The sequence below is a fragment of the Gymnogyps californianus genome, chromosome 20 (assembly GCF_018139145.2).
Source record: "Gymnogyps californianus isolate 813 chromosome 20, ASM1813914v2, whole genome shotgun sequence".
In the NCBI taxonomy this organism is placed as follows: domain Eukaryota; kingdom Metazoa; phylum Chordata; class Aves; order Accipitriformes; family Cathartidae; genus Gymnogyps; species Gymnogyps californianus.
The window spans coordinates 11,041,086-11,065,491 of NC_059490.1; the positions used below are offsets into that span (position 1 = coordinate 11,041,086).

At 59.6% G+C, this 24,406-nt stretch overlaps 1 protein-coding gene across 2 annotated transcripts; it reads right to left on the minus strand.

Moving 5' to 3' along the window:
• Window positions 1-953: 953 nt before the first annotated feature.
• HNF1B (HNF1 homeobox B) lies at window positions 954-24,384 on the minus strand. Of its 2 annotated transcripts, none has more exons than XM_050909019.1 (9): window positions 24,047-24,384; window positions 18,338-18,537; window positions 16,670-16,856; window positions 15,945-16,186; window positions 8,297-8,460; window positions 5,130-5,262; window positions 4,809-5,000; window positions 3,944-4,062; window positions 954-974 (listed from the first exon to the last, which is right to left on the minus strand). In XM_050909019.1, exons 1-9 carry the CDS (start codon window positions 24,382-24,384, stop codon window positions 954-956), a joined length of 1,596 nt encoding a protein of 531 aa, XP_050764976.1. The 2 variants fall into 2 exon arrangements, with proteins under 2 accessions (XP_050764976.1, XP_050764975.1); XM_050909018.1 differs by having other exon boundaries at window positions 16,670-16,934.
• Window positions 24,385-24,406: the final 22 nt, after the last annotated feature.

Genomic DNA, 24,406 nt, shown 5'->3' on the forward strand with positions numbered 1-24,406 from the left:
GCGCTTCCCCACCCCACCATAGTCCATCTCAGAGTCCCCGAAAGCAGAAGAGTCCCTTGAGACCTCCGTAGCGGCAGTTGTCCCCACGCGGACCGTCCAGGTCCTGCCAGGGCTCCGCTCGGCTCACCCCATGCCTTTCCTTCACGTGAGATGTCACCGTGCAGAGGACACGCGTGTGCCTGTCCTCCCGCAGAGCAGAGACCGGTGCTGCCTGACCTTGCCTAGGCCCAGGTCTTTGAATTAACTCATTTAAAGGAAGAAGAGAAATACCAAACCAAAACCATCAACTCTGACCTTTACCAAAAAAAAAAGGGGGGGAGAGAGAGAAGAGACTTGGGAACAATATATACAGATGGGGGAATTGCACTTAATTACAGTAGTTTACATCCATTGGACAGAATTTACTTCTTTTTATATAAATCTCTATGTATAGGAGTGGGGAAGGGTGAGGACGGAGCAGACTGTACCTATATTTACAGTTTAATTGGCTCAGTTCAACAGCACATGCAATTCCTCCTTCCAAACGCCAAGTAACAGACCCAAGTCCCTCTCAGTCCGTCGGGTGGAGGAGTATAACTTAAATATTATCCATCTTCCCCTTCTGCCAGTTCCCAGTACAGCTTGTTCCTAGTTCCTCGGGAGAGCCAACGGCCTCTTGGAAGGCAAATACTTAAGAAAAAAATCCCCAAGACACATCTTGGAAATACTGCGTGGAGGGAAGGAGAGGCATGGTCCTGGGTGGGCACCCCACGAGTCCAGGCTCGTCCCCGTCGGGGCGCGGAAGGGCGACGGGGAGTCTCGAGCCTCCGGCTCCGTTTCGGGTTGATGGGCTCCTTGCTGCGGCGCTGGGCTTCGCTCTGGCAACTCCCCGGGCTCGGCGCGCGGATCGCCGGTGGGATGTTGTGGAAAATAAGATCCCGTTGCTATGTGCAAAAGCAGCGAGGTGTGGAGCATCACCAGGCTTGCAGGGGACACTGGGGAGGGAGAAGAGCAGCACAGTGACCGGTAGGCAGGCAGGCAGGCAGGCAGGCAGGCAGGAGGTGAAGGCAGCACCGCGGGGGGCTCTCCGGGGGCATTGCAAAGCATTTGGAGGCATCACCTCCTGCACCACCCCGGCACCTCGGTGGTGCCGCACAAGCCCTGCTTGGCCCCGAGCCCTCCCCAGCACCCCCGAGGGGGAGGCAGTGGGAAAATACTTTCTGAGCCAGATATTGCCACCCCTTCCCAAAAATAATCATAATTAGAAAAGGGCCTGTTTGTGCCCAGGCTGTTGCAGAGATTGTGCCACGCAGCTCAGCAGCGCTGCCGAGAGCAGCCAGGCGTGAGGCTGAGGGCAGGAGCTTGCACTTGGGTGGGAGCGGGGCCGGGGGCCACGCTCATTGCTGTCCCCCAGCGTTGCTGTCACCTCCGGGGAAGGAGCTGAGCAGCCCCCGCATCCATCCCACCGCAGCGGTCCCTTTCTCCATCCCTCGGGGTGGGTCCCCCACCCGGGGGTCCCCCTGGTCACCGGTGGGGTGGGGGGCCAGGAGCCACGGGTTGACCTTGTGGGCTGGAGCGCACAGCAAACATCATAACGCGGAGATAAGGAGACGCCAGGAGCCTCCCGTGACATGTCATTAGGGACAGGCCGCGGCTATCAGGTGTTTGCTAACGTAATAAAAATGGTGGCTCGGCCTCAAGCGTTGTCAAAGGAACCGGGAGGTATTTGCCCCTTCCAGGCCTAAATAACAACATCTGATAAGCGATCCGCAGCATTGGGCTGCGAGGGGAGAGCCAGGGTGGGACCAGGGACATCCCGCCGGCCTCCGTCCCTGCCGGCAGGACCGGGAGCAGCCGGGCTTTGCCACGGAGCGGGTTTGCAGGGTCTGGCTCGGGGGCTGCAGGGTGCAGAAGAGCCACCGGGGAATGACGGAGGCTTTGCTTTCCATGAGAATGCCTCTCCTCTTGCAAAGAGGGGGTTGCTCAGGGAGCAGCAGCGCAGCCCCTCAGATTTGGGGTTTCATGTGGGCTGTGCACCCCCTGGGTTTATCCGTGCACTCCCACCAGCAGCACCCAGCCCTCGCCCAGCAAACTGCGCTCGGAAAACTGCAACTCTCCTGGGGATCCAAGTGACCCTCCTGCCCTTTCTGGCCACCTCGGAGGAGCCCATCGCTGCCAGGCATCCTTGTGCCCAGCAGTGCCTGCCTTATGCCGAGGCAAAGCGTGGAGGAGCCAAGGGATGGCCCCTGTTAGCCCCAGTCAGTGACAGAAACCCAAATCACCAAAAATATTTAGGCATTTGAGCCATTTGGGGGGTGACCAGCATTTACGGGCCCCCGTGCTGCCTCTGTAGCACTTCATTTGCCCCTTGCTAACGAAACGGGTGACCACTGAGAAAAAAAACAATGTTGAAAGACAAATTTTTCCAGCTTTAGCTTGAACGTCAAATGGTTGGTAGGAAAAGAGGCCCCAGGGACTGGGAGGCTGCGCTGGGGGGGACACGATCCCCGTGCCCGCTCCGGCTCTGTGCGAGGGGACAGGGGCCAGATCCTGCCCCCGGTGCTGGTAGGACCAGCCCGTGCTTGTTTATCACGTACCGGGGGGCTAACGGGGTGGGTGCGTGCCCCTTCGGCAATTTGCACGCAGCAGCCGCGGGGGCCCAGCCCCATCTCCCCCCCTTCCTGAGCCGCGAGACCTCCTCCTGCTTTAATTAAAGTGCAAAAGCATGATGGAGGGAGAAAACCGAGGGAGCCCCCACCACCCCGGGCAGTGCTGCGTCAAGGTAGGCTGATCGCAGCGCCCGGCCGGGCAGCGGGGATGGCCGGGCGCTATCTCCCTGCCAGGGATATTTCCTGTGTGCCCAGGGCTCCTTTCGGCCAGCCCGGCATCAAAGGCAGCCCGTGGCGGGAGAGCACAATTAATCAGGGGGAGTTCGGGCTGAGCGCACACCAGATGGGCTGATAAAACCGCGCGGAGGAAATGGTGCTCCCGAGGAGCGCGGCCGTGCCTGACCGCCTCCCGGACCGAGATGAGCGGGCGCAGATAAATGGTCACCCCAAGCACTACAAAGCGCGGGAGCCCGACCCGAGCCGGGGGGCGGTGGCGTTCATCACCCCTTCCCGGGCACCCCAAACCCCCCACCCGGGCAGCCCCTCTCCCCACTTCTCCCCTTTGCAGCCCCAGCCCCTTCCTTCGCCCCGCACCGGGCATCCACGGGGGCAGGGGGGTCTCCCAGCAATCCCATGGTGTATTTACTCTGTGGTCATTGCAGACATTTTTTTCCTCTCCCCTGTCAAACCTCGGTAAGAAAGTTTATCTGAATGCAAGTTCAAGGCTCTCTTATTTATCTAGCAATCAATAAGGGCCACATATTTCCCACAGTCCCCGGAGCTGGCTTTCAGAAAGGGACTATTGTCTGAGTAAGGCCGCGCACACCTGATTTGAACCAGGATAAGTCCTGCCTTCCACCTGCGCCGGCACTGGGCAGATGATAAAGATTTACGGGCTGGGAGAAGTCGGGGCGCATCGGAGCCCGGCTCCTCCGCTTGACTCCAACCAGTGTCGATTCACCCTGGACACAAAGGCAGCAGAGCCTGCTTGGTCCCGACCTTCTCAGCCCAATTTGTACCCCAGTAGGATGCTCCCACGCTGATGAAGTTGCCCCAGGGACGAGCGTGGCCCTGATGGCACCACCAGGCGTTAGAGAAGTCCTCATCCAGCACCGTCAGACCATCACCCGAATCCCCATCACGCCTGCCATCTGCAAGCAGGTTTTTCAGTGACCGTGAAGGGGCTGGGATGGGGTTCTCAGCACCCTGAGGCTCATCCTCAGCTGCCCACGTGGGTGCAGCACAGGGTCTCTGCTACACCCTCCTCCAGCCCCATCTCCAGGGGAGAAACAGCCCCGCTCCACCTCCGCACACCCACCCCTGCGCACCCTCGGCCACGTCTGCCTGACCATTACCTGCTTACTGGAAGACATATTGGTCAGCGTGCTGATGCTGCTGGTATCCGTCACCACCATCGCCGAGGGGAAGCGGGAGGTGTGGGAATACTGGGGAGGCTCCTGTTTGTGTGCATACACTGCGGAGAGGAGGGAGACAAGCAGCCGTCAAGGAAAAGCCACCCACAGCCCTCGCACCGGGGCAGAGCAGCTGAGCGCCGTGTTACGGCAGGTCGCAGGGGTGCTGCGTGGGAACGAGCGTCGTGGAGACACAAATGAGATAAAACAAGCCACGGAAAGAAAGCACCGCCTGCTAAAAAGCTACCACTTTTTCAGCTACCAGCTCACCCGGGGAAATCAGTGGGGACTGAAGGGCTGCGGCTGGACCAGACGCTGGAGCTCCGCAACCCCTCTGCAGCAGAGCCCAGTGCTGGAGCAGAGCCGGGATGATGGATGAGCCTGAGGGGCGAACCCAGATCCCTTCAGGGCACAGCAGGGAAGCGTTTGCTTCGCAGGGAGCGCAATAGGCCCGACCACCTCCTTTGGCAAAGCACGTGTTTTAGCAATAAGAACGTGGAAGGAAAAATAAAGTTTGTACAAAATGCTGGTGGGGGGCTGCATCCCACCCGCGGGGCAGCAGCGGAGCGGTACGGGAGATGCGGCACGGCGGGTGGCACGGGGGAAGGAAAGGATGGGGTGGGATGTGGCCACCCCGCACCGCCATGCATCCCGCTCGCAGCCCCATGCCGGCTGGCACCCGCAGAGAGAGGCGGCAGCCAAGGCTGCGAGCTTGGGCCGGGGAGAGCAGGAAGAGAGCAAAAGCTTATTTTCCATCTGAACTCATTTTCTGGGTCCTTCCCTTTGCAGCTACCGTCCGGACCCTTACTGTGCGAGTTCTGCAGCTGAGTCACGGTGGCCATAAAAGGCTGCTGCGTCATATGGCTGGGCGACTGCTGCATCAGCGGCTGCTGGTGCGGGCTGTGGAGCTGCTGGGAGAACTGGACCGGCTGTAGAGCTGCCAAGCTGCCGGCAACGCTGTTGATAACAGGTACGCTCTGCGCCTGCGAGGTGTTCAGACCTGGGAGGAGGGAGAGAGCGGAACAGGGAAGTCAGCGCCGGCGTGAGCGGGCAGGGCGTCCCCCCTCCCTGTCGCGGGGAGGGGGGCGTCCATGCGGGGCGCAGAGGTGAGCTCGGGGCGCGCGCTTACTCTGTGCGATGGCCATGACTCCTGAGAGCGGCGTCATGATGAGGTTCTGGGACTGCTGCGGGTTGTGGTGCGACAAGCTGTGGATGTTGGTCAGGGTGCTCACCGGGGGCAGCCCGCCCCCCGAAACGGAGATCTGCCGAGGAGCAAGGCAACACAGCCGCCATCAGAGACACAGCCAAGGGGGCTGCTCCCGGCCCCCTCCCCTGCCAGGGGGGAGATTGGGGGGGGGGGATCAGCAAAGCCCCCTCCCAAGAGGCGAGCAGGCTGCAGCCTCGCTGGGGCACCTTCAGTTCCGCACCCACAGCTCCCGCCGCCCCGGGGCTGCAGACCCCGGCTGGGATGCCTGAACATCGTGTTAATAAATAGCGAAGCAGCAGCAGCGGTGAAGGACTTTGCTGGCACTGGCTTCCAGCTTCACTGGAGCACGGCACCGGGACACGGCACATCCCGAGCCTTTGCCATTTTGTCCCCCAAGTCCAAGCTCCCGCTGTCGGGGGCAGCTGAGGACTCTCAACACTCATTAACTTCTAACCGTCACGGTTGTAGAGGGAAGTGGGAAATAGAAACTCGGGAAGTAAAAAAAAAAGACAGAAGGCAGATAAAAAGGGCCTCATGGCGATGATCTTAGTCACCACTTTTGCAGACGGGCAGGATACTGGTGAGATGGGCCGGCTGCACTCAGCCAGAGCCAGCGGGAGCTGGGGATTTCAGGTCAGTGTTTAGGGATCAGACACACAAAGGCACATGGAGTGTGCCGAGAGGACTGGAGCTGGTCCCCAGGGCAAACAGGGGCTAAGTGCCTGATTTCTTTAATTGCTGCACATTCTCCTAATCCCTCTAATTAGACCTCTTGCGCTGAGCAACCTCCATCCCAATTCCGAGCCATCCTTTCGGCTCTTCGTGTGACATTTCTGGACACCAGTCCGAGCACCTTGTTTATTTTGCACATGTGAGCTGGAGATAGCCTCGTTGCAATTGAAACAAATCCATCAATAAATTCCAAAGCCCGGGAGTGACTCATATTTCCTGATCCGGTATTTTCCACTTTCAAAGTCTCTTCAAGGCCAGGTTACGCCACACTCGGGTGCACAAGTCAAACAGCTCACGGCAAGTGCACGCTGCTCGCCTGCAGCCCGAGCTCGTTTCACGGGGGGCTGAGACCCAAAGCACTGCACCCAAAAGAAAACCTCTGGAGACTGCATGACTGGAGAAGACCCTCCAGACATTGGACCCTCGGGGGAGGCCCTCTGGCACTACCATGGCTAAGGGCAACACCGGAGCATAAAAGAGTGAATCTCCAAAGCTTTCTGCAGCCTCAGTAATGCTCCTCCCTAAAAAAACTGATTCCCTTCAGACGCAGCAACTTGTTGGCAGCTTTTGGTTTCATGTGGGGTATTAAAGGCACATGTTTACTTACTAGAAACCACAGCCTACAGCATATTTTTATTAAATCACTTGCAAGCACTAGCTAGCCCTGCTTAAAGATCAGAGATAAGCTGGCAGAGCCGCATGCTGCTGAGGACCAGAGCAGTCCCAGACAGCGCTATGCAATGCCTGTGCAGCGGGGATAACTCAGCAGGGCTTTTGCTGCCGCACGCCACTGCCTACCGCACTTCAACAGGTTGCTTTTCCCAGTTTAATCCGCTGCATTTCCACACAGCTTTCTCCCGTGCTGCCTGGCTGCTGTGAGCTCCCTCTGCCCCGTCCGAGGGTCCCTCCCTGTGCTCCTGCAAAGCCACCCCTTGGACACGGCCCCTGCAAAAGGAGCTGGCGGGGGGGTGCTGGCAGCCTCTGCCACCGAGCTCTGCATCTCTTCGTCCTCGTGGACCCCTGCCCTGGGCATTCGGTGCCTGCTGCTCCTGCCTTTATTCCTGACTCATTTTATGACTTCAAGGCTCAGGGTTATAAGGCTCAACACACCCCTGGGGAGATATGGCTGCGTTTGGGGCGGAGGGAGTGTGCTGGCAGGGCTGGGGTTTTGCTCTGCAATATCCCCCCTGCTTGGTGGGGGACACTTGGCTTTGCAGGGTCAGCGTCCGAGCCCGAGGGGCTGCACGGAGACCCTGGCGAGCCAGAGCGCGGCAGAAGGAAAGGCAAAATTAAACGGTGCCATAGCTGAGGGAGGGGACGACGAGCCCCTCTGCAGCCACCCAGCTTTGCGAGGAGACCGACGCGATGGCCCAAGAGGGCCAACCCTCTGAAAATGGAAGTGAAAACCGGGGAAGAGCAGGCTCAGCCCCGCCGCCCAGTGCCATGTTTGACTTTCGCTTTCAGCAGAAAAAAACCTCCTCCCGGAAGAGCAGCGGCCGCACGCAAACCTCTGCCAGCCTGCTCCGGGGAAGGGCTGTGCTCTCCTGTCCCGTCCTGCCCCGTCCCCCTGCGCCCCCCCCTCGCCCCACTCCTTCACGCGCTCCTCCAAAGGGCTTTGCACCAGCCAGGCATGCACGGAAAGGAGCACCCCGAGCGCTCGGGCATTGGAAACCCAGCCCAGCCTTGCATTTACAACCACTTTTTTGCAATGGCCCTGCAGCACCCGGCATGGGGAGGTGTCAGGCACCCGGCGGGGATGCTGATGTCCCATCTCTGCTGCCTGCCACCACCGGCGTTTGCAGCTCTGCCCAGCAAAGCCCTTGCAGCAGAGCCCCAAGCACATGGGGAAGGGGACGGGGAGAGGCAGGAGCTCTGGGGCTGGAGCTGGCACTAGCGGGTTAGGTACCCCGGGTGATGCCCTGGGACAAGGAGGTCCCTGCTTGCAAGGAAAGCGCTTCCTCAGCGGAACTCCAAACTTGGGAGGGCTTAGGGAAAAAATAATGAATGAGCATTTTATCGATACCCGTGTCATTGGCACGAGAAAACAAACAGTGATCCACCCAGCGCGCACTCAATCTGCAAGGCTTGCAATCAATAAAAACCAGAGCGGGGCTCTGTCAGATTTATGGGCCGCGCTCGGAAAACACGCCATTGCCCGCCGGGGAGCGCGGGGGCCGAGCGCCGCCTTTGAGGCGGGCGGCGGGGACAGTCGCGCACCCGCGCCGCGGCCCCGGCCCCACAATGACCCATTGTTCGGCGCGGGCCGCGTGTGAAACCCGGGGAAAGCGTGTTTGCTTTGCCCGCTGGACCCTCTTATCTTATCAGCGCCGCCGCCACAATAGGCCAGGTGTACTCACCATTTTACCGTCGGGCGAGAGCAAACCGTGGCCCGGGTCCAAGCCAGCCGGGGAGACCTGCTGCAGGACCGCCTGGCTGGTGGTGACCATGGAACCGCTGCCGTGGTGGCTGATGGCCCCGGAGGATGCCGCCTCGCCGCTCGCCGCCTGGCTGTACCGGACCCCTGCAAAACACCGCCAGGCGTTGGCATCACCCACGGGCACCCTGGCAAGGGTGCCCCGGCTGTGTCAACCCCCTCTGAAAGTGTCCCTGCAAAGGCAAACCACCCCCCGCCCAGCCCCGGCTCCCTCGGTGTGCACGGCACAAGGATGCAAACAGACGTGCGAGCTCCTAAATGACACCCTTGAACGATAAACGGGAGGGACAGCACCGAACAATGTGCCCCTTCCTCCAGTGCCGCTTCCCAGCCTCTCCCCAACCCCACCTTCTGAAATTATTGCGAGAAGTTTATGGTGAGGGATGCTGAGCACCCACCGCGGCTGCAGCCCCCACGCTGCCCATGGGCCCTGATGCTGTGGGGTGGAAAGAGCTGCTCCCATGGGAACCCAACCTGCACCAACAGCCTGGACACCCATCTGCACCCGTCTGCATCCCTCGTGCTTTAATTTGCACGGTTTGCACCCGTCGTGCAAATTCCTGCCATGTCCCCGCGGCTCTCGGGCACCGGCCTGAGGGCCTTGAGCCACGGGGAGCGACTCTGCATCCTCCAGCTCTTCCCTCTGCGAGGCTCGCCTGGCTCCTCGCAGCCCCCAGCCAGCCCAGCTCTGAACAGCGACGGCTCTCACTTTTTTCTCAGGCCCTTCTGCATCCGATTTCCCTCTCGACAAGTGTATGATTAACAGATCACCGCAGGAAGACAGAGGGACCAGACACACACAAACCTCCAAATCAAATCGCAGCCCGCCACTGCCGAGGAGGGAAATCTGGCTCGAGCACAGGTCTTCTATATAAATATATTTAATTTGGCTAAAACACCCTGCACCGATAACCATATGATCAGCCATGTGTCATGGAAAGGCATCTACAGATCACAAATAATTAACTGAGGAAAACCCACGGGAAACAAAAGCGTCTTTTACGAGGCTGCCTTGACGACTACGGCGAAAAGCCATTTATTACAAGGAGTCCGGCACCGTGCTCCCGGCTGGGTTCACCGAACTGCCCTGGGATTGAAGCAGTGGATGGACGGACGGACAGCCCACAGCTCTCCTGGGAAAGAAAACCACGGTGGTGAAGCCCACCCTCCCAACCGAGACCACCAAGAGCATCGTCCGCCCGTGACCCCCAGCCACTGCACAGGGGCGTTGGGGATGGCTCTCCAGAATGACTGTCAGCCGGAGAGGCTCAGCCTGCAGAGGTTGCCGGCGGCTTCTCGGCTGTCCTGGCACAGCACAGACACCTCCACATACAAAACCCACCCAGGTAAAGGATCTTCCTCCTGGGATTTCGGGATCTCCTTCTCCCAGGTGCCTGAGGGGAAGAGCTGATGCAGGCTGGCTCAGCGAACGATGCTCTAAGGGCTACTTTAAAAATCTCTGAATCAAGGAAAAGGAAAGAAATGCTAACTGGAGTCCGGGAGCTTTCCAGGAGCTCCAAAAGCATCTGCCAAAGCACAGACGGCTACCCGCGCCCTCCACCAAAACCACGGCAAAATCACTCTTTAATCTCCTCCGAATTTTCCCCATCAGCTGGTTAAACACATCCCACAGATAGGAATCTCCCCGCGATGTCTGGTTCCTGATCATTTCCCAGCAAACCCCTTTTATCCCTGATAATAAAAGAATGTCCTCTGGCAGGTGGATATTTGCCGGTCCGAGTGGACGTCCCTGCCGTGAACAGGGTAAACATTACTCAACCGGCGCACTGTCACACACATTCTTCCCCGCGGTCCCGGCCTCGTGCAGAGTGTGCTTCAGCCGCTGCCGGTCTGAGATCCTGCAGCGCTGGTTAAACAATGGGAGGGGAGATAAAATAAAGCCCTTTCTTCTGAGCGTGATCTTAAAGATAGATGAGGAGCACAGGCGGCTCCTATTGGAAAGAAAATCGGAGTTTCTGCTCAATCTTCAATCTCTTTTGGGTTCGGTGAAGCTTTCAGTAAGAACAAAAATAATCAATTTTAAACCCAAAACCATGCTATATCCAATTCACTCATGAGTAAAGACACTCAGATTCATGAAGTTGTCTTTAAAACATATAAGAGCTTAAAAGCTGATTTTCAAGCTTTTTCTTGCAATCCAAAGGACAAGACTTTTATTGTTTGAGAAACAATAATCAATGCTGAGATTTTCAGATAGTCTGGTGACTGAGATTTTGGGTCTCTAGATAAAACGGCTGAAGACTCCGAGTCTTGACGAAGATTAACTCTCCCGAGGAGTGCGAGGTCGGGCACCGTCCGGCCCCACCGAGGACCCCGCTCTCGCGGAGGCAGAGGCTGTGCTGGCGGGGGGCTCGTGTGTCCCCAAAGCCCGTGGGCACCTGGGTCTGCCCAGAAACCGCTCGCTGGGCAGGGTAAAAGCCTTCTGCCATGGCTACCTTGCAGACCTTCAGGAAGCCACCGACTATCCTGGCTTGGGTTTTTCCCATTTCTAGAATGGGACGGGTATTATCGTTATTTATATGCCCTCAGGGTTGGGTTGGATTTGGCCCAGCGGGCACGGCGAGCTCCAGCCCAGCCCAGCCTCACCTAAAGCATCTACCTGGGCAATAGCCACCTTCAGGCTTTCTTCCAGGCTGCCCCCAGCCACCTCGCTGGCCCCCATTTTCCTGCTTTTAGGCTTTATCTGTTACAGCAGCAGGACCCCGTTCTGCACAACGCCAGGACGCAGCGTGCTGCCGCAGGGCGGATAATCCGTGCCCAGGCTTCCTCGGCTGCCCTCCGGCAAACCCTCCTCGGCACGCTTTACCATTGCAGGGGGTGCCAAGCGCCGGGAGCCAGCCGTCCCCCGGCAGCACAACCACTCTACCCCTGCCATGGGACCCCCCCCAGGGGACCCCGCCGGCCGGGGTGAATGCACGGGGACGGCTCCGGCGGTTTGCACCGGGACATGAAGGTTTCCTCCCGGAGCGAGCGGGGAGCTCTGTGGTCCAGTGTTTATGAGCAGGGGCTCAGACGGCCATTGAAGCCCGACGCGACTGTTCTCCCGCCGCTCTCCTGCGCCTCCGCAGCTGGAAGCAGCCCCCGTGCAAAGAGATTTATTCCTCCTCAGCCTCTCCCTGCAGCCGCCCGAGAGAGGAGCCTGGATGGGGATCACCGGGAACGGGCCTGGCCACGCAGCCTGCCCTCCTTAAGGCTTTTTTTTTTTTTTTTTTTACTGGAGCTACAGCCATAATATAAAAGTCTGTTTATGGGACCTGGCTATTGTGCAGCCCCTGAGCTGCACTGCCTGTGAAATGTTTTACTGCTTTCCCATGTTTCCAGACAAGCCGCGGGGTCCAGCTCCCGGAGCCTTAACCCTGTGTTTCAGCCGACGGGGACGGACGACGTGACAGCCCCCAGACCCCGTGGCACCCAGGGTGCAGGGGGTCCTGTGCACCCACGGCTTTCTGCAGCCAGCCCCAGCAGCCCCCAGCTTCTCAGAGGTGCCAGACCCATTCCCTCGACCCGGCTTTTGAGGTGGGGAGAGCAATGGGGGGGTTTGGGGCAGTAATTGATAACTTTGCTGTTTTCATTGCAGGCTTGTGCCATTTTCTAGGTACACACCAGTCTTGTGTCTTTGGCAGGCAAAAGCAATGAAGCAGCTTGGTTCTCCTCTGCTTTAAGTCATATTGATATGATTAAATTGTACTTTTTAAAAAAAAACCCTCACTGTACTTTTAAATGTATCTCCCATGCAGCGGGAGCCCTTGCCGCCGCCGTCGCACGGCACATCCCAACCTCCTCCGGCAGCAGCGCCCGCCGCTCGCCCCGGCACCAGGCTGCACTTTTGCCCGGAGCTTCGCAAACATCCTGCAAATCGCCGGCGATGCCCAACCCCAAAACGGACCCGGCCGTACTACATGCCTGGTCAGGGATTCAGCCCCGGCTCTGCCCGACCCACAGGGATGCAGCCGCCGGCGTGGACCAGGAGCCCGGCAGCGGGGCGAGAAAGGCAAAGCACCGGTGTGGATTTTGGGGTCACGCTGGACTCAGCAATGCTGCACCCTATTGACATCACGGAAGCAGCCGGATCGGTGATGGAACCGTTTCACCCTCCCAAACGCAGGTCCGGGCAGCGCCGAGGGCAGCTCTGATTTTTGGGCTGCCACTCAAATTGTCCCCAAAGCGTTAATCCTGCTAAGTTACAGAGGTGCATAGTTTATGTCCATTATAAACCTGTTTATGGGGACTGGACCCTCCCATTTCGCTGCTGTCATAAAGTTCTAATTACCCCCCATAAAACCGGGAAAAGCTCCTAACAGCGCACTGTACCCACCAAACCCCACAATGCGCCCAACAGTAAAATATTACAACTGCTGGCACCGGGTCCGCAATCAGAACCAGCACATACCCCAGGGAGCAACGCGTAGGATCCAGATACACACCGAAGCACCTCTGGACCGAGGGTTTATCGACAGGCTCTTCTTTACGAAAAAAGTTAAAACACTTAAATTGCCCTTTGGGTTTAGGAAGAATCTCAGGGGTGGTACTGAGTTATTTTTATGTTTGTTATCATCTCCATCTATAGAGATATCTAAAAATATATATAAGTAATGTACATTCATATATATATTAACACACACATATATATACACACACATGATTGCTCTGATATTGCTCCGCTACTCTGATATTTGCAGAGCAGGTACTGCTGGATGGATGGATGGATGGATGGATGGATGGATGGATGGATGCCCCGACCACTTTTCGGTGCAGGCCCCCCCCGGGCTGGGCTGGAGGCGATGCTGCGACCCCCGGCCGCGGGGACAGGGCTTTGCGGGGTCCGACGGGCGCCGGCCGGCCCTTTGTATGCAGGGCGGGAGGCCGGGGGGCGGCTGGCGAGCGGGGCGGTGCGTCACCTAATCTCATCAATGCGCTGATTGTCTTCGAGGCTCTTGAAGATAAAAATGGCATAAGCCAGAGTCTACGGCATGGCACCGAGATAAAGCCCCGAGTGACCTTCAAATCAAACAGGGAACCAAGATCGCTGATAATACCCCGTAGGAAGGGAAAAGTCCAGAGTCTGAGAGAAGCCTCCGAGATAGATAGGCTTTAAGTATTTACCTCCAAATAGTTAAAAACTACGGCTTGAGGCCTGACAGATGGGTCCCCGAGAAGAGGCCGGGAGGATGTTTGACTTTTACAGCTCTTATCCCTGCCCGGCCGTCATTACGCCCTTTCGCAAGACCCCATTGACATCCTGAGGAGCCGGCGATCCCTCTTTGTCTGCGGGCGCGGGAGCGATTTTGCAGCTGCCCCACGCCGCCAGCCCCATCGTTTCCTGCCCGGGGGGACGTCACGGGGGGACGGGGCCGCGCAGGGGTGAGAGGCGGGCAGCGTCCCAGCGCCGTCATTAAGCTGTTAAGGCATTGAGCGCTCCAGACGCCGTCGCACGCGGTGCAAGGGCAGTTCAAATCCCAGCATGGCCAGCCCCGGCTGGGGTCAGCCAGGCAGCGGGGCTGGCCCCGCCAGCACTGCCCTGCACCCCGCTGAGGCAGCGGGTCCCCAAACATCTCTCGGAGGAGGTTTAAGCAGCGACGGACCCGGCGATGTTTTAGGAGCTGCAAGCCTGCCGGACCCAGCTTGGTCCAAGCGACCCTGAAGCAATCATGGCTGAGCTCCATCCCTGCCCATCGCCCCTAAAACCAGCCCTAAAACCCCACGGTGGCCCTCGCCATGCCCGTCATCTCCTCCTCCTCAGCAAGGGCGATGGATACGAGTGCCGGCCGCCAACAAATTCCTGCGGCCAAGCCCTCCTGACCCCTCCAGAGGGGCCCTTTGCCACGCAGCGGCCATCACTCCTGCCCTGCTCAAAAGCCCCTCCGAATGGGCTGTCATCGGCCCTATAGCCGCGGCCGGCTCCTGCTGGCCACTGCTCCGACGGGAAAATAAAGGTTGGGGCTTAACGGCCCTCCAGCCCCGAGATAAATGCCCGCAGTTACAGTAATTGCCATCCCCTAATAGAAGAAAACAAAGGCTCTCGTGGGGTGCCTGCATGCGCGCTGGCAGGACGGGGGCACATCAAAGGCAGCGGGGTTCGTTCAAAGCCCCGGCTTAATTGTCAATTAAGCATGCACGGGGGGGACAACGCCATGACAACGTGGGGCTGCATGCTGGTGGGGTATTGTAAAGCCCGCCGGCCGACACTGAAAACAGCTGATTTTGCTGACAATGTGCTTGTAGGGCACCTTGTAAGCAATCAGCCGGTGACAGGAGGGCAAACGTCCTCCCCGTCCCCGCCATTGTGCGGGGCATTCCTGGGGCAGGGTCACATTTTGGTCACCACCGGCCGGCCCTACGAGGAGAGCGGTACCCAGGAGCTGGGTGGGATGCTGTGCATCCCCCCCCGGGTACCACTTTGGGGGCTGCCCTTGCTTGCTAAAGCCCAAGGACTGGTGTCCAGCCATGGACTGGCACGGTCCCCAGTTCTCAGCTTCCTCTCCCCAGGCACCTTGCCCTTCCCGCAGGGACTCTCCGCCACACGAGTTTCTTTTAATTTGCCTTTGTAACGAGCTGGGTGTGTGTAACGAGCCAGGCAGGGTCATTTCCAAGAGGCGGCTGGTTTTAACCTCCCCGGCCGGGCTGTGCCGGTGCTGGTGCTATGGCGGAGGGGGAACACGGGGCGGTTGGGGGGCAGCCCCCGTGCTGACCCCCCGCTGCCGAGCACTCCTGCCTGCTGGGGGGCTGGCGCGTTGGCTGCAGAGGGCAGGCAGGGGGACAATGGGGATTGTTCTCCCAACAATGCCTCTCGCCCCACGCCGCGCCGCCCCCGCCCGCCCCGATTAGCCTCCCCGGGCATGCAGCCCCCTCCCCGGTGGTGTTATCTCCTGCTTAAATCCCTCAGGAGTTTTCTGCTCTCCCCAGTCGGCTCCTCACTATGTACAACGGGGCCAGACCGTGGTGTGGGGAGGTGGAGGCTGGGGTGAGCCCTGCACCCCCCAAGCAGCTTTCTTCATCCACTTCCTTCTGCTCCGGCACGGGGATGGTGCAGCACCATGCACCCAGCCTGGGCCAGCTCCAGCCCTGCAGCGAGGCTAAGACGCTGCCACATCTTCCTACGGGCTTTGCAGCATCGCCTGTGCACACATCCCCCCCGAAAACCAGTGCTCATCACTGGGCTGCATCCCAAGGCCCCAGCACTGATACGTCAGGCGCAGAGCAGCCCGCCTCCCTGCCCTGCCAGGCACAGCCTTCCCCTGCCCAACCCAGCCCGCACGGGGACTCCGGTGAATTAAACCAACCAAGCAAACGCCAATTTATCCTTGGCAGGATGGAAATCCAGCCCTCGCCACGTGGCTCGCCCGGCCATAACACCACAGCGACAGCGCTTGCTCCCCTCCGCACCACCACCACCCCTCGAAGCTGCGGCAGGGACCAGGGTGACCATCTTCCCCCCCGAGGCTACCCATGCTCGGCCCCGAGGGCTCGGCACCCCTTTCCCCAGCAGAAACGGGAGCCAGCGCTGCAACCGCTCCAACGCCACCGCCCGAGCACCCCCGGCGAGGGCTTACCTGGTATTTTGCTGGGAGGCGAGGCGCTGGGCTGGTTGTGGTGGGGGGAGCCGTGGGAGAGCAGCAGGTTCATGCTGTGCGGGGGCTGGCCCGAGCTGTAGGCGTCCATGGCCAGCTTCTGGCGGAAAGCCTCCTCCTTCCGCCGGTTGGCGAACCAGTTGTAGACGCGGACCTCCGTCACCAGGTTGGAGCCGAGCCCGTGCGCCTTGGAGGGAGACACCCCTCGCTGCAGACACTCGGCCCTGTGCGTGCAAGGGGACACGTTGGAACAAGGGTGCTGCTGGGGGGGCCTCCGCCGGCACCGCCGGGCAGAGGACCTCGGGAGGACAGGCGAATTTGGGGGTGTTTAAGCCCTTCCTAAAAGCCTGCCGGCTCTTTCCAACTACATTCATGCTTTGAAAGCCATCCCCCCTCCCTCCGACATTGCTGTAACGCTGCAGCATCCCTGTGGCATCCCTGCAACATCCCCGCGGCATCCCTGCAACATCCTCGTGGCATCCCTGCAACATCCTCACGGCATCCCCGCCCCAGCATGGAGCTCGCTCAGCCCTGGATGTCACCCAGATGGGGAAAACGTGGCAAAAAGAGGCCCGGCAGCTCAGCAAAGCCGTGTCACAAGCCAGCGGCCGGGGCTGCGAGCCGGGAGCCCAGCATCGCAGGCAGTTTTTGGAAGGAAGGCTGCGGGGCGGGCGAGGAGGCGGTGGGCGGCGCGGGGCAGCCGTTACCTGTTGCACTCCTCCACCAGAGCCTCGCGCTCCTCCTTGCTGGGGTTCTTTTGGCGGTCGTAGGCTTGGTACAAGATTTGCTGGGAGGCCGGCCCCCACTTGAACCGATTGCGACGCATCTTCTTGCTGGGGGTTTCGGAGCAGGCATCGTCGAGCTGGGCAGCCCCTTGGTTCTGCTGATTGAACTCTGGAAAGAGAAACAGCAGCTGATCCTGACTGCTTTTGTCTGTCATATTTCCACAACCCTGGACTGTCTGGTTGAACTCTGAAAGAGAAAGGAGCAGACGTGAGCTGGCCTATAGCCGCTGCTCGGAGTCACCGTCCCGCGCGGAGGTGGCCCCCCCCCGTGTCCCCTCCCGCAGCACCCCAAGCCCACGGCCCCCGCACACTTTGGAGCAAGCCGGGTGCTCCCTGCCACCCACCCCAGGGAAGGGGCGAGCCTTGCACGCTGGCAGGGGAGTTATTACCATCCCTCAGGGACGGTGTTTAATGGGGAGGCATGTGCAGGGCATGCATATTCATGGACAGGGTCTCTGCCGGCGTGCACTTGTTTCGGGAGGATTTTTGCAAGCTAGGAGCCAGGCAGGATGACTGCAAAGCCCCCCAAAAGGGTGCCTCTCTCCGCTCGCCCAGAGCTCCCCTCCGGCTCCCGCTCCCGTCCCAGTGCAGTGGGACGCCGGCCCCGTGCCCGGGGCGGGCAGGCACCAGAGGTGACCTTCCCCGGCAGCCCGCCTCAGACCCGGCACTTGTCACCGCGGCAGTAAAGGGAGATTAATGGGAGGGTTTTATTATTCTCAGTTTTGCAGGGGAATTCTCCCTCTTTTTATAATGGCTTTTCCCCCTGTGATGAGGGGGGAAACGCAGGGCAAGGCGGGAGCAGGCTCTGTTTGCTCTAACGTCTCAAGGTGTGTTTTCAAAGCAATGGTATTTAGTGCTAAACCCTTTTCTGCACTTCCCGTCCGCTGGATATTGCATCCTTTAGGAGGAGGAAGGCAGAGCCCTTTTAAGGGGGGTGTCAGTGCCCCAACCTGCACCGCAGCCGAAAGCGGGGCTGCTTCGAGCGATACGGGACCAACCCGGGGCAGGGGTCGGTGGAAGGGGTGCACAAAAGCAATAGTCTGTGTACTTGGTCAAAGTCATCTGCATTTTAAATAGCACGGACTGCCCCAAGACCGTGCTACAGACAGGAGCAATTTACAGGTTTTTTTTCTTTTCTCTCTCTTTACTTTTTTTGCAAGTAGTTGCAGAAAATGAGCAGTCTCGCGAAGCAGAGAGGAAAAGGGGTCAGAGGTGGGAAAGGCATCTAATTGTGTCTAATCATTAATTGCTTTCCCAGCTCTGACGAATATAAATATACAGAAACTCAGCTGTGTGGATGGGCTTGGGGGAACTCGCACGGTGTTACCGTGACCAAGAGGGGCTCTCGCCCACTTTTCCTGCGCCTTAAATTCATTTTACTTGTAAAACTGTTTTGGGGAAGATGCTAGGCAGCCTGGGTCCAGGGAGCTCTGCGAGGGAAGAGGGCAGGGGGCTGCTCCTCACCCAGCTCCGGACGTACCGGCTACCCGCAGGCAGGATCGGGATGCGGGGACCCCCTCTGCCCCACGGCGCTCGCCCCAGCTCCCCCCCTGCCAGCCCCGAAGGGCGAGCGCTGGTGCGGGTACTTACGCCGGAGGATCTCCCGCTGCTTGCGGACGTACCACGTGTAGAGGGCAGCTCTCTTCTGCGTCTTCATAGGGGTGCCCTTGTTGAGGTGCTGGGAGAGGTGCGACTGGTTGAGGCCGGTGACGTCCACCACCTCCCGCTGCGGGATGTTGTGCTGCTGCATGTACCCCTTGATCATCTTTGCCGCCCGCCACGGGTCCTCGCTGGGGGGGAGGGAAACGAAGGGTTAATCTCTCCTGGTGGGGGAAAAGCACCCCGGTATTTGCTTCTTCCCATGATGGAAACCCATTTATTATTATTCCGAAACCTGTTTCAGAAGGGCACAAGAACCCTTGAGCGTGTGTCTTTCCCCGACTCCCATCTCGGCCCCCCAAAACAGCCCCGTCCTGCCCCAGGGAGGCAGGGGCTGGCGGGATGGGGGCTCACGGGGTGCCACGGCCACCCCGGGGCTGCCCACCAGGCTGTTTGCCCGGGGAGGGAGAAGTAAAGAGGATGCTGGTGTCCTGACGGGGCACGCTGAGGTCTCGTTAATGCTGGTAAAGCACCTCCAGATCCTTCAAGCAGAAATTTATTCTAGTCTAGTCCATTCTAAACGCAGCCCATCCATTAACTGCTGCCGTTATTACGTTCACTGCAATTTCTCCCTTTGCAGATATGCACACACAACGGGATCCACAAACGCAGACATACGTATGGATACAGGAAGCCCATACTGGGTATCTCTCTGAAGAAAGAGAAACCTCTCATTTGGAGGTGCCGAGGATGCTTTTCCTGCCCCCGCTCCCGGGTGCGGTACCCGCGCTGTGCCCCGTGCCCCGGAGCTTGCCACCGGCTGCCGGGGACCCCCTGCATTGCCACCGAACCCCACCCGCTGCGCTTGCTGCTTTATCTTCTCCCTTCCATTCCCGCGGGGATAATTATCCAAAAATCTCAATATTCACTTAAAAAAGACCCTACTTCCATGCTCCCACAACAGCGAAGCGCACACGCGGGCCATATGCAAAAGGCTGAGCAGCGAAGGTCAAACCAGGCACACAAACCCAGGCAAGTCCCCGAATGGAAAACCAAAACCAACCCCCCCCCCAATAATTTAAAGTCATTCTTGAATATTTTTAAACACTTGAATTTGGCTCCCGCAGGATCCAGGTGGAAAACGACTCTTTCCTAAATCCGCATTGCTTTGGTGTCCTTGGGGTAGCTGACACCGATCTAGGGAACAAATAAAATTACAGCCAAAACCCAAAATGCTGTCTGCGTTCTTTAGCTCTAACAAAAGCACAACGCGACGGCAGAGGAACCGGCCAACACGCCTTCGCTGTATTCAAGACCCCTGGGTTTATTCTGCGCTACAGGAGGACGCTGGCCTAAAAGGAAGTGCTTTAACGCTGAAAAATCGGTGTGGAGCCTGAACCTGGTCACAGTCATGCACTCAAATAATGCGATACTCTAACGCTGCGCTTGGAATAACCGTCCGACTGCTTTCCCAATTCATTACTTATTTTGGATCCTTCAACTTGTCAAGGGGAAAAAAAAAAAAAAACAACCAACAAGTAGATTTCTTACTTTTTGTCCTGAACGCAGCGTGAAAACAAAGCTGGTTGGATCCAAAGCAAAAGTACCCGACCAGGGCCAGCCCGCTGACGGCGGCGGGGGCTTTGTCAGAGCCCGGGCAGGAGGGCACGGAGCCTTCCTAGAGACGTTGTCCCTGTGCCCAATCCTCCGTCCTCCGGGCAGGGGAACCCCACCGTATAGACGGTGTCCTCTATATGGCGATGCTCGCATGGCACTGCAGACCTGCGGAGCTGTATGTATGCACAGGCACACGGACACACTGACTCCGGTTTTCCCAACAGCCCAGACCCCAGACCACGTTAGGCATGGTGCAAACAGAAAAGCCTGCTCCCATCCCCAAAACGCATGGCACCATGCGGCCCGGCCATCGGCTCAGCAGCCCCCGCAGCAAACGTGGGTGCCGACAGCAGGCGGGGGCACTTCTCTGCCGGGCGCTCGCTGCCGGTCGGCACCAGGAGCCGGCAGGGATGGCTGCGGCACACGGGGTTTCGGGGTTCTTGAGTCTTCGCCCAGGAGAAGGCGGGAGCCACCAAGAAGGATGTGAAGAAAATGTCCTTCCACCGCAGCTCTCCTCCGCACGCTCCCTCCCGGAGAAGCCGGGCAAAGCCCGCCGGCCACCGTGCCTCTCGCAGTGCCCAAGCCGAGGGGCTCACATGGATTTTTGTCACGAGCGGTTCATGTCACCTAACTGATCCTACTAATTACTGATTAATGATAAGTTAATGGAACAGAGCTCATTATCATTTCTAATAGCAGTTTGGTTCACAACTAAGCCAACGGCATCATTTTCCCAGAGTTAAAATCGTGAGCCAGTGCAACAGAGCGCACTTTTTAAATGTCAAACAAGTGACTCGGGGGTTACAGACGTGATTTTTGAATTGAAATAAAATTTGGCAGCATTTTGGCTGGAAAAAATACGTGAGAATTAGGAAAAAAGTCCCTGAGTTTCCCTCCATTTTATTATTTTAAGAAATGCTTCACCGTGATATTTCCAGCATGTTTCACACCTACACTTTCAAAACAATTATTCAGCTTTTAATTTCTGAGCAGTGATTTTTCTTTACAAATCAACTTGACCGTATTCAAAAGGGTTAAACAACCTGAAACCAAACCCAAACATTTTGTTTCATGTTAAACAAAATGTTTGGACTTGACCCAAAATGAAACCTTTGAGTGTTTGTTTGGCTTTTTTTTTTTTTTTTTTTTGGTTAACCTAACAAGCCAGAGAGGAAAACCTTTTGATTCAACACAAGCCCATTTTTTTTGGTTCTGTCACCAAAATGAAAAAACCCATTAATTGTCCAATCTTCACCAAGACTTTACATGCAAAAAAAAAAAAAACCCAACCCAACCCAGGAGTGCTTTGTAATACTGGAAAACCAGTTTATAGCCCTGGCTCTGCGGTCCTTCTCCACCGAAATCAAGGAAAGGTGGGGTTTTTTGTGGACAAAATTAACCCCGACGAAGCCCGGCCGCCAACGCTGACCGAGAAAGAGGCATTTCCCACCCCAGCCTCACGCCCAGGCAGGGGGGCAAAGCCTGTCCCTCTCCCCAGGGATTCATGGACCCGCTCACCCCCTTTGTCAGCCTTGAAAACAGGTAAATACACTCCACATCCTCGGAGAAATATGCCAAGAATTTATATAGATGGATTATAAACCCGGCTCCCTACAGAAACGATCTATCTAATCTGCATCTCCCCGTGCACACAGGGAATCGGCGCGGGGAGGTGTGCTGCGCCCATCGCTCCCCACACGTTTCGGAGCGGCTTTGGGGCATCTCCGGCTGGGTGCCCGAGGGCGGGTGGCGTTCCCGCGGTCCCCAGGTCCATGGGATCTGGGTGCTCCTGGGATATATTATTTGCCCAAGTAGGGTCTGGGCGAGTGGGATGGGGCAGGGAGGGAGCTGCAGGGCGTCTCGCCCCGGAGCCAGGCTCTGCATGCCGCCGGCACCCCTCTAGCCAGGCTCTGCGAGAAACCACCGTGCCGGCATCGGGGCCAGCCTGCCCACGGTGCCGCACTCGCCCCTCTCCCACCCGCATCAGCTGAAGCCCTTTGGGCGCCATGAACAGGCCCAAGGCAACGTGCCGCTTGCCGAGGGGCTGCGGCCAGGGCGAACCGCCCGGGACCACGGCACCGAGACGGGCAACTCCTGCCCACACCCCACGCCGCGGGTGGGCGGCCAAGCCTGCACCGCGGTCCCAGAAAGAGCCGTGGGGCTGAGCACCCCCAGGGATGTGGGAATAGCCTGAGACCGAGCCAGCCCTGGGGTCAGGACGCTGACGCCGGGGGAGCGGGAGCAGAAGGGGTTTAGCCCCCATGCATGGCGGCAATAAATGGTTCCCGACTCTCTTACCCGGCTCCCTCTCCAAGTACAAAGGCCTCTCTTAGAGCAAACACGAGCTCTTTGCAAAGGCTCCTCAGGGACATGTGCCTGCTCTTGTTTGCACCAAAGGCAAACTTTGCACAGAAACACCTGTGGGAGCACAGCGATCCCGGGGCTGAGCCTTCTCTGCACCCCCACTGCCACCCCAGGCACCCCCGGGGACGGATGCAGCCAGCAAGAGGGGGGCACTGGGGACAGGCAGGAGCACCCAGAGGTGCAGGGCACGGTGCTACACAGGAGGGGTGGGACCCCAGCGGAAAAGGCCTGCAGTGATTTCTCCCTCGCATGGAGCTTCTTTAGCACCCAGTGTGTCCCAGCCGAGCCCCTTGGCAGGCACGGGTGCCGCTGCCCAGCCCCGTCCCCAAATGGCACCGTCTGCCCTGCCGGTACTGGGAGCCGAGCACTGCGCACACCGCACTGACCATGGCGGTGTCGCCAGGCCCTGGCATGCTGCTGCCGAGGCACCGGGGCTGTTAGGGGGCAAGAGCCGGGGCCGACCCTGGGCTCTGTGGGCTGGCAGAGGGTACAGGCAGGCATGGAGGGGCTGAGCCTGGCGGGCAGGATCAGTGCCGCACTCAGGGTGCCGCTGAGGCATCCAGACAGGTATGAAAAGCACAGTGCGAGGTGGGAGACACACACACAGAGGTGCCCCCGCTGCACGCAGGGATGCTCCCGTGGGGCTCCCCACCCGTTTACATCAGCCCCGTGGGCACTGTCGGGGGAGCCACGATCGCCCCGGCGCCCACGGCTGCGGGAGGAGCGGCGGCTGCCCCTGCCCCGGGGTACGGAGGGGAGCCGATGCCGTCCGCGCCCCGACGGGCCCGGGGCAGGCGGTGCTCGCTGAGCCCGGGGCTGCTCCGCCGAGCCCCGACGGCGGCCCCGCTCCCAGCGGCGCGGCACGGCCGGGACCGGCACGGCACGGCACGGCGGCACGGCACGGCACGGCACGGCACGGCACGGCTCGGCGCGGCCCGGAGCGGGTCCCGGAGCCGCATCCCCGGGCCGGGCAGGAGCCCAGCCCGCCGCTTTGCGGGTTTCCTCCTTCCCCCCTCCCCGGCCGCTTTACAACCTCGGCAATGAATAACCCGCCGCTCCGCTCGCTCTAATCGCGGCCCTTTGTGTATCTTTCTGTTGATGATTTATAGAAATAAATTAATAACACCCCGGGCTCCACGTGTTGCAGTTTATGTTTTATCTCCCGGCGCGGAGGGAGGGCGGAGGGACGGAGCCGGCGGCCGGTCCGAGCCTCCACGGCCCCGGCAATCCCGGCCGCCCCCCGGCTCCGCCGCGACGGGCGGGCTGGCAGCACCCGACGGGGCGGGAGGACGCGGCCGGCGGGCTCCAGCCTGCCCGGTCCCGGCCCCGGCCCCTCTCCCTGCCCGCTCCTCTCCGCAGCGGGCTCCCGGCCCGCCCGGCTCCCCGCCACCGCCGCCGCGGGGACCGCGGCACAGCCCCGCCGAGCCGGGACCCGCCGCCGGGACTAACGGTGGTTAGCAGGCAGGGAGGACCGGGACCCGCCACCGGGCAGCGGACACCGGGCAGGGCCCACCGGGATTAACCACGGGGCTGGCAGGGCGCACCGGGACCCGCCACCGGGTAGGACACACCGGGCAGGGAGCACCGGGACCCGCCACCGGGCAGGGCGCTTGGGGCCGCGGCCGTCGGACCGAGCGCCTGCGGACGGACGCCGGCGCGCTGCGGGGTGCGCCCCGTCCCCATCCCGGTCCCGGTCCCGGTCCCGGTCCCCGCCGGTACCTGATCATCCTGTCCACCTCGGCCCGCTGCTCCACGGCCTCCTCCGTGTTGAGCGCCTGCAGCTCGCGGAGGATCTGCGGCGTGTCGAAGTCGTCGCCGTCCTCCGAGCCCTCGTCGCCGGAGAGCTTGCCCTTCCCGTGCCCGTTGGCCAGCGGCGGGAAGGCGGCCTTGCCGTCGGGCGGCCCGCCGGGGGAGAGCGGCAGGCTCTCCAGCTTGACGCCGAAGCCGCCGGCGGGCACCATGTCCTCCAGGGCTCGGATCAGCCCCTCCTTCGTGGCTCCGGAGCTGAGCAAAGCGCCCAGGAGCTCCCGTTGCAGGGCGCTCAGCTGGGACACCATCCTCCCGGGCGCCGGCGGCGCG

What these genes read in the sequence shown, in the direction of transcription:
- HNF1B (XM_050909018.1), bottom strand. Translation starts at nt 24,384, where the DNA reads ATGGTGTCCCAGCTGAGCGCCCTGCAACGGGAGCTCCTGGGCGCTTTG. An exon ending in CTGGTGGAGGAGTGCAACAG is followed by an intron (nt 16,187 to 16,669) that starts GTAACGGCTGCC and finishes TTGCACGCACAG; the next exon opens with GGCCGAGTGTCTGCAGCGAG. An exon ending in AGTCATGGCCATCGCACAGA is followed by an intron (nt 5,001 to 5,129) that starts GTAAGCGCGCGC and finishes CCCTCCTCCCAG; the next exon opens with GTCTGAACACCTCGCAGGCG.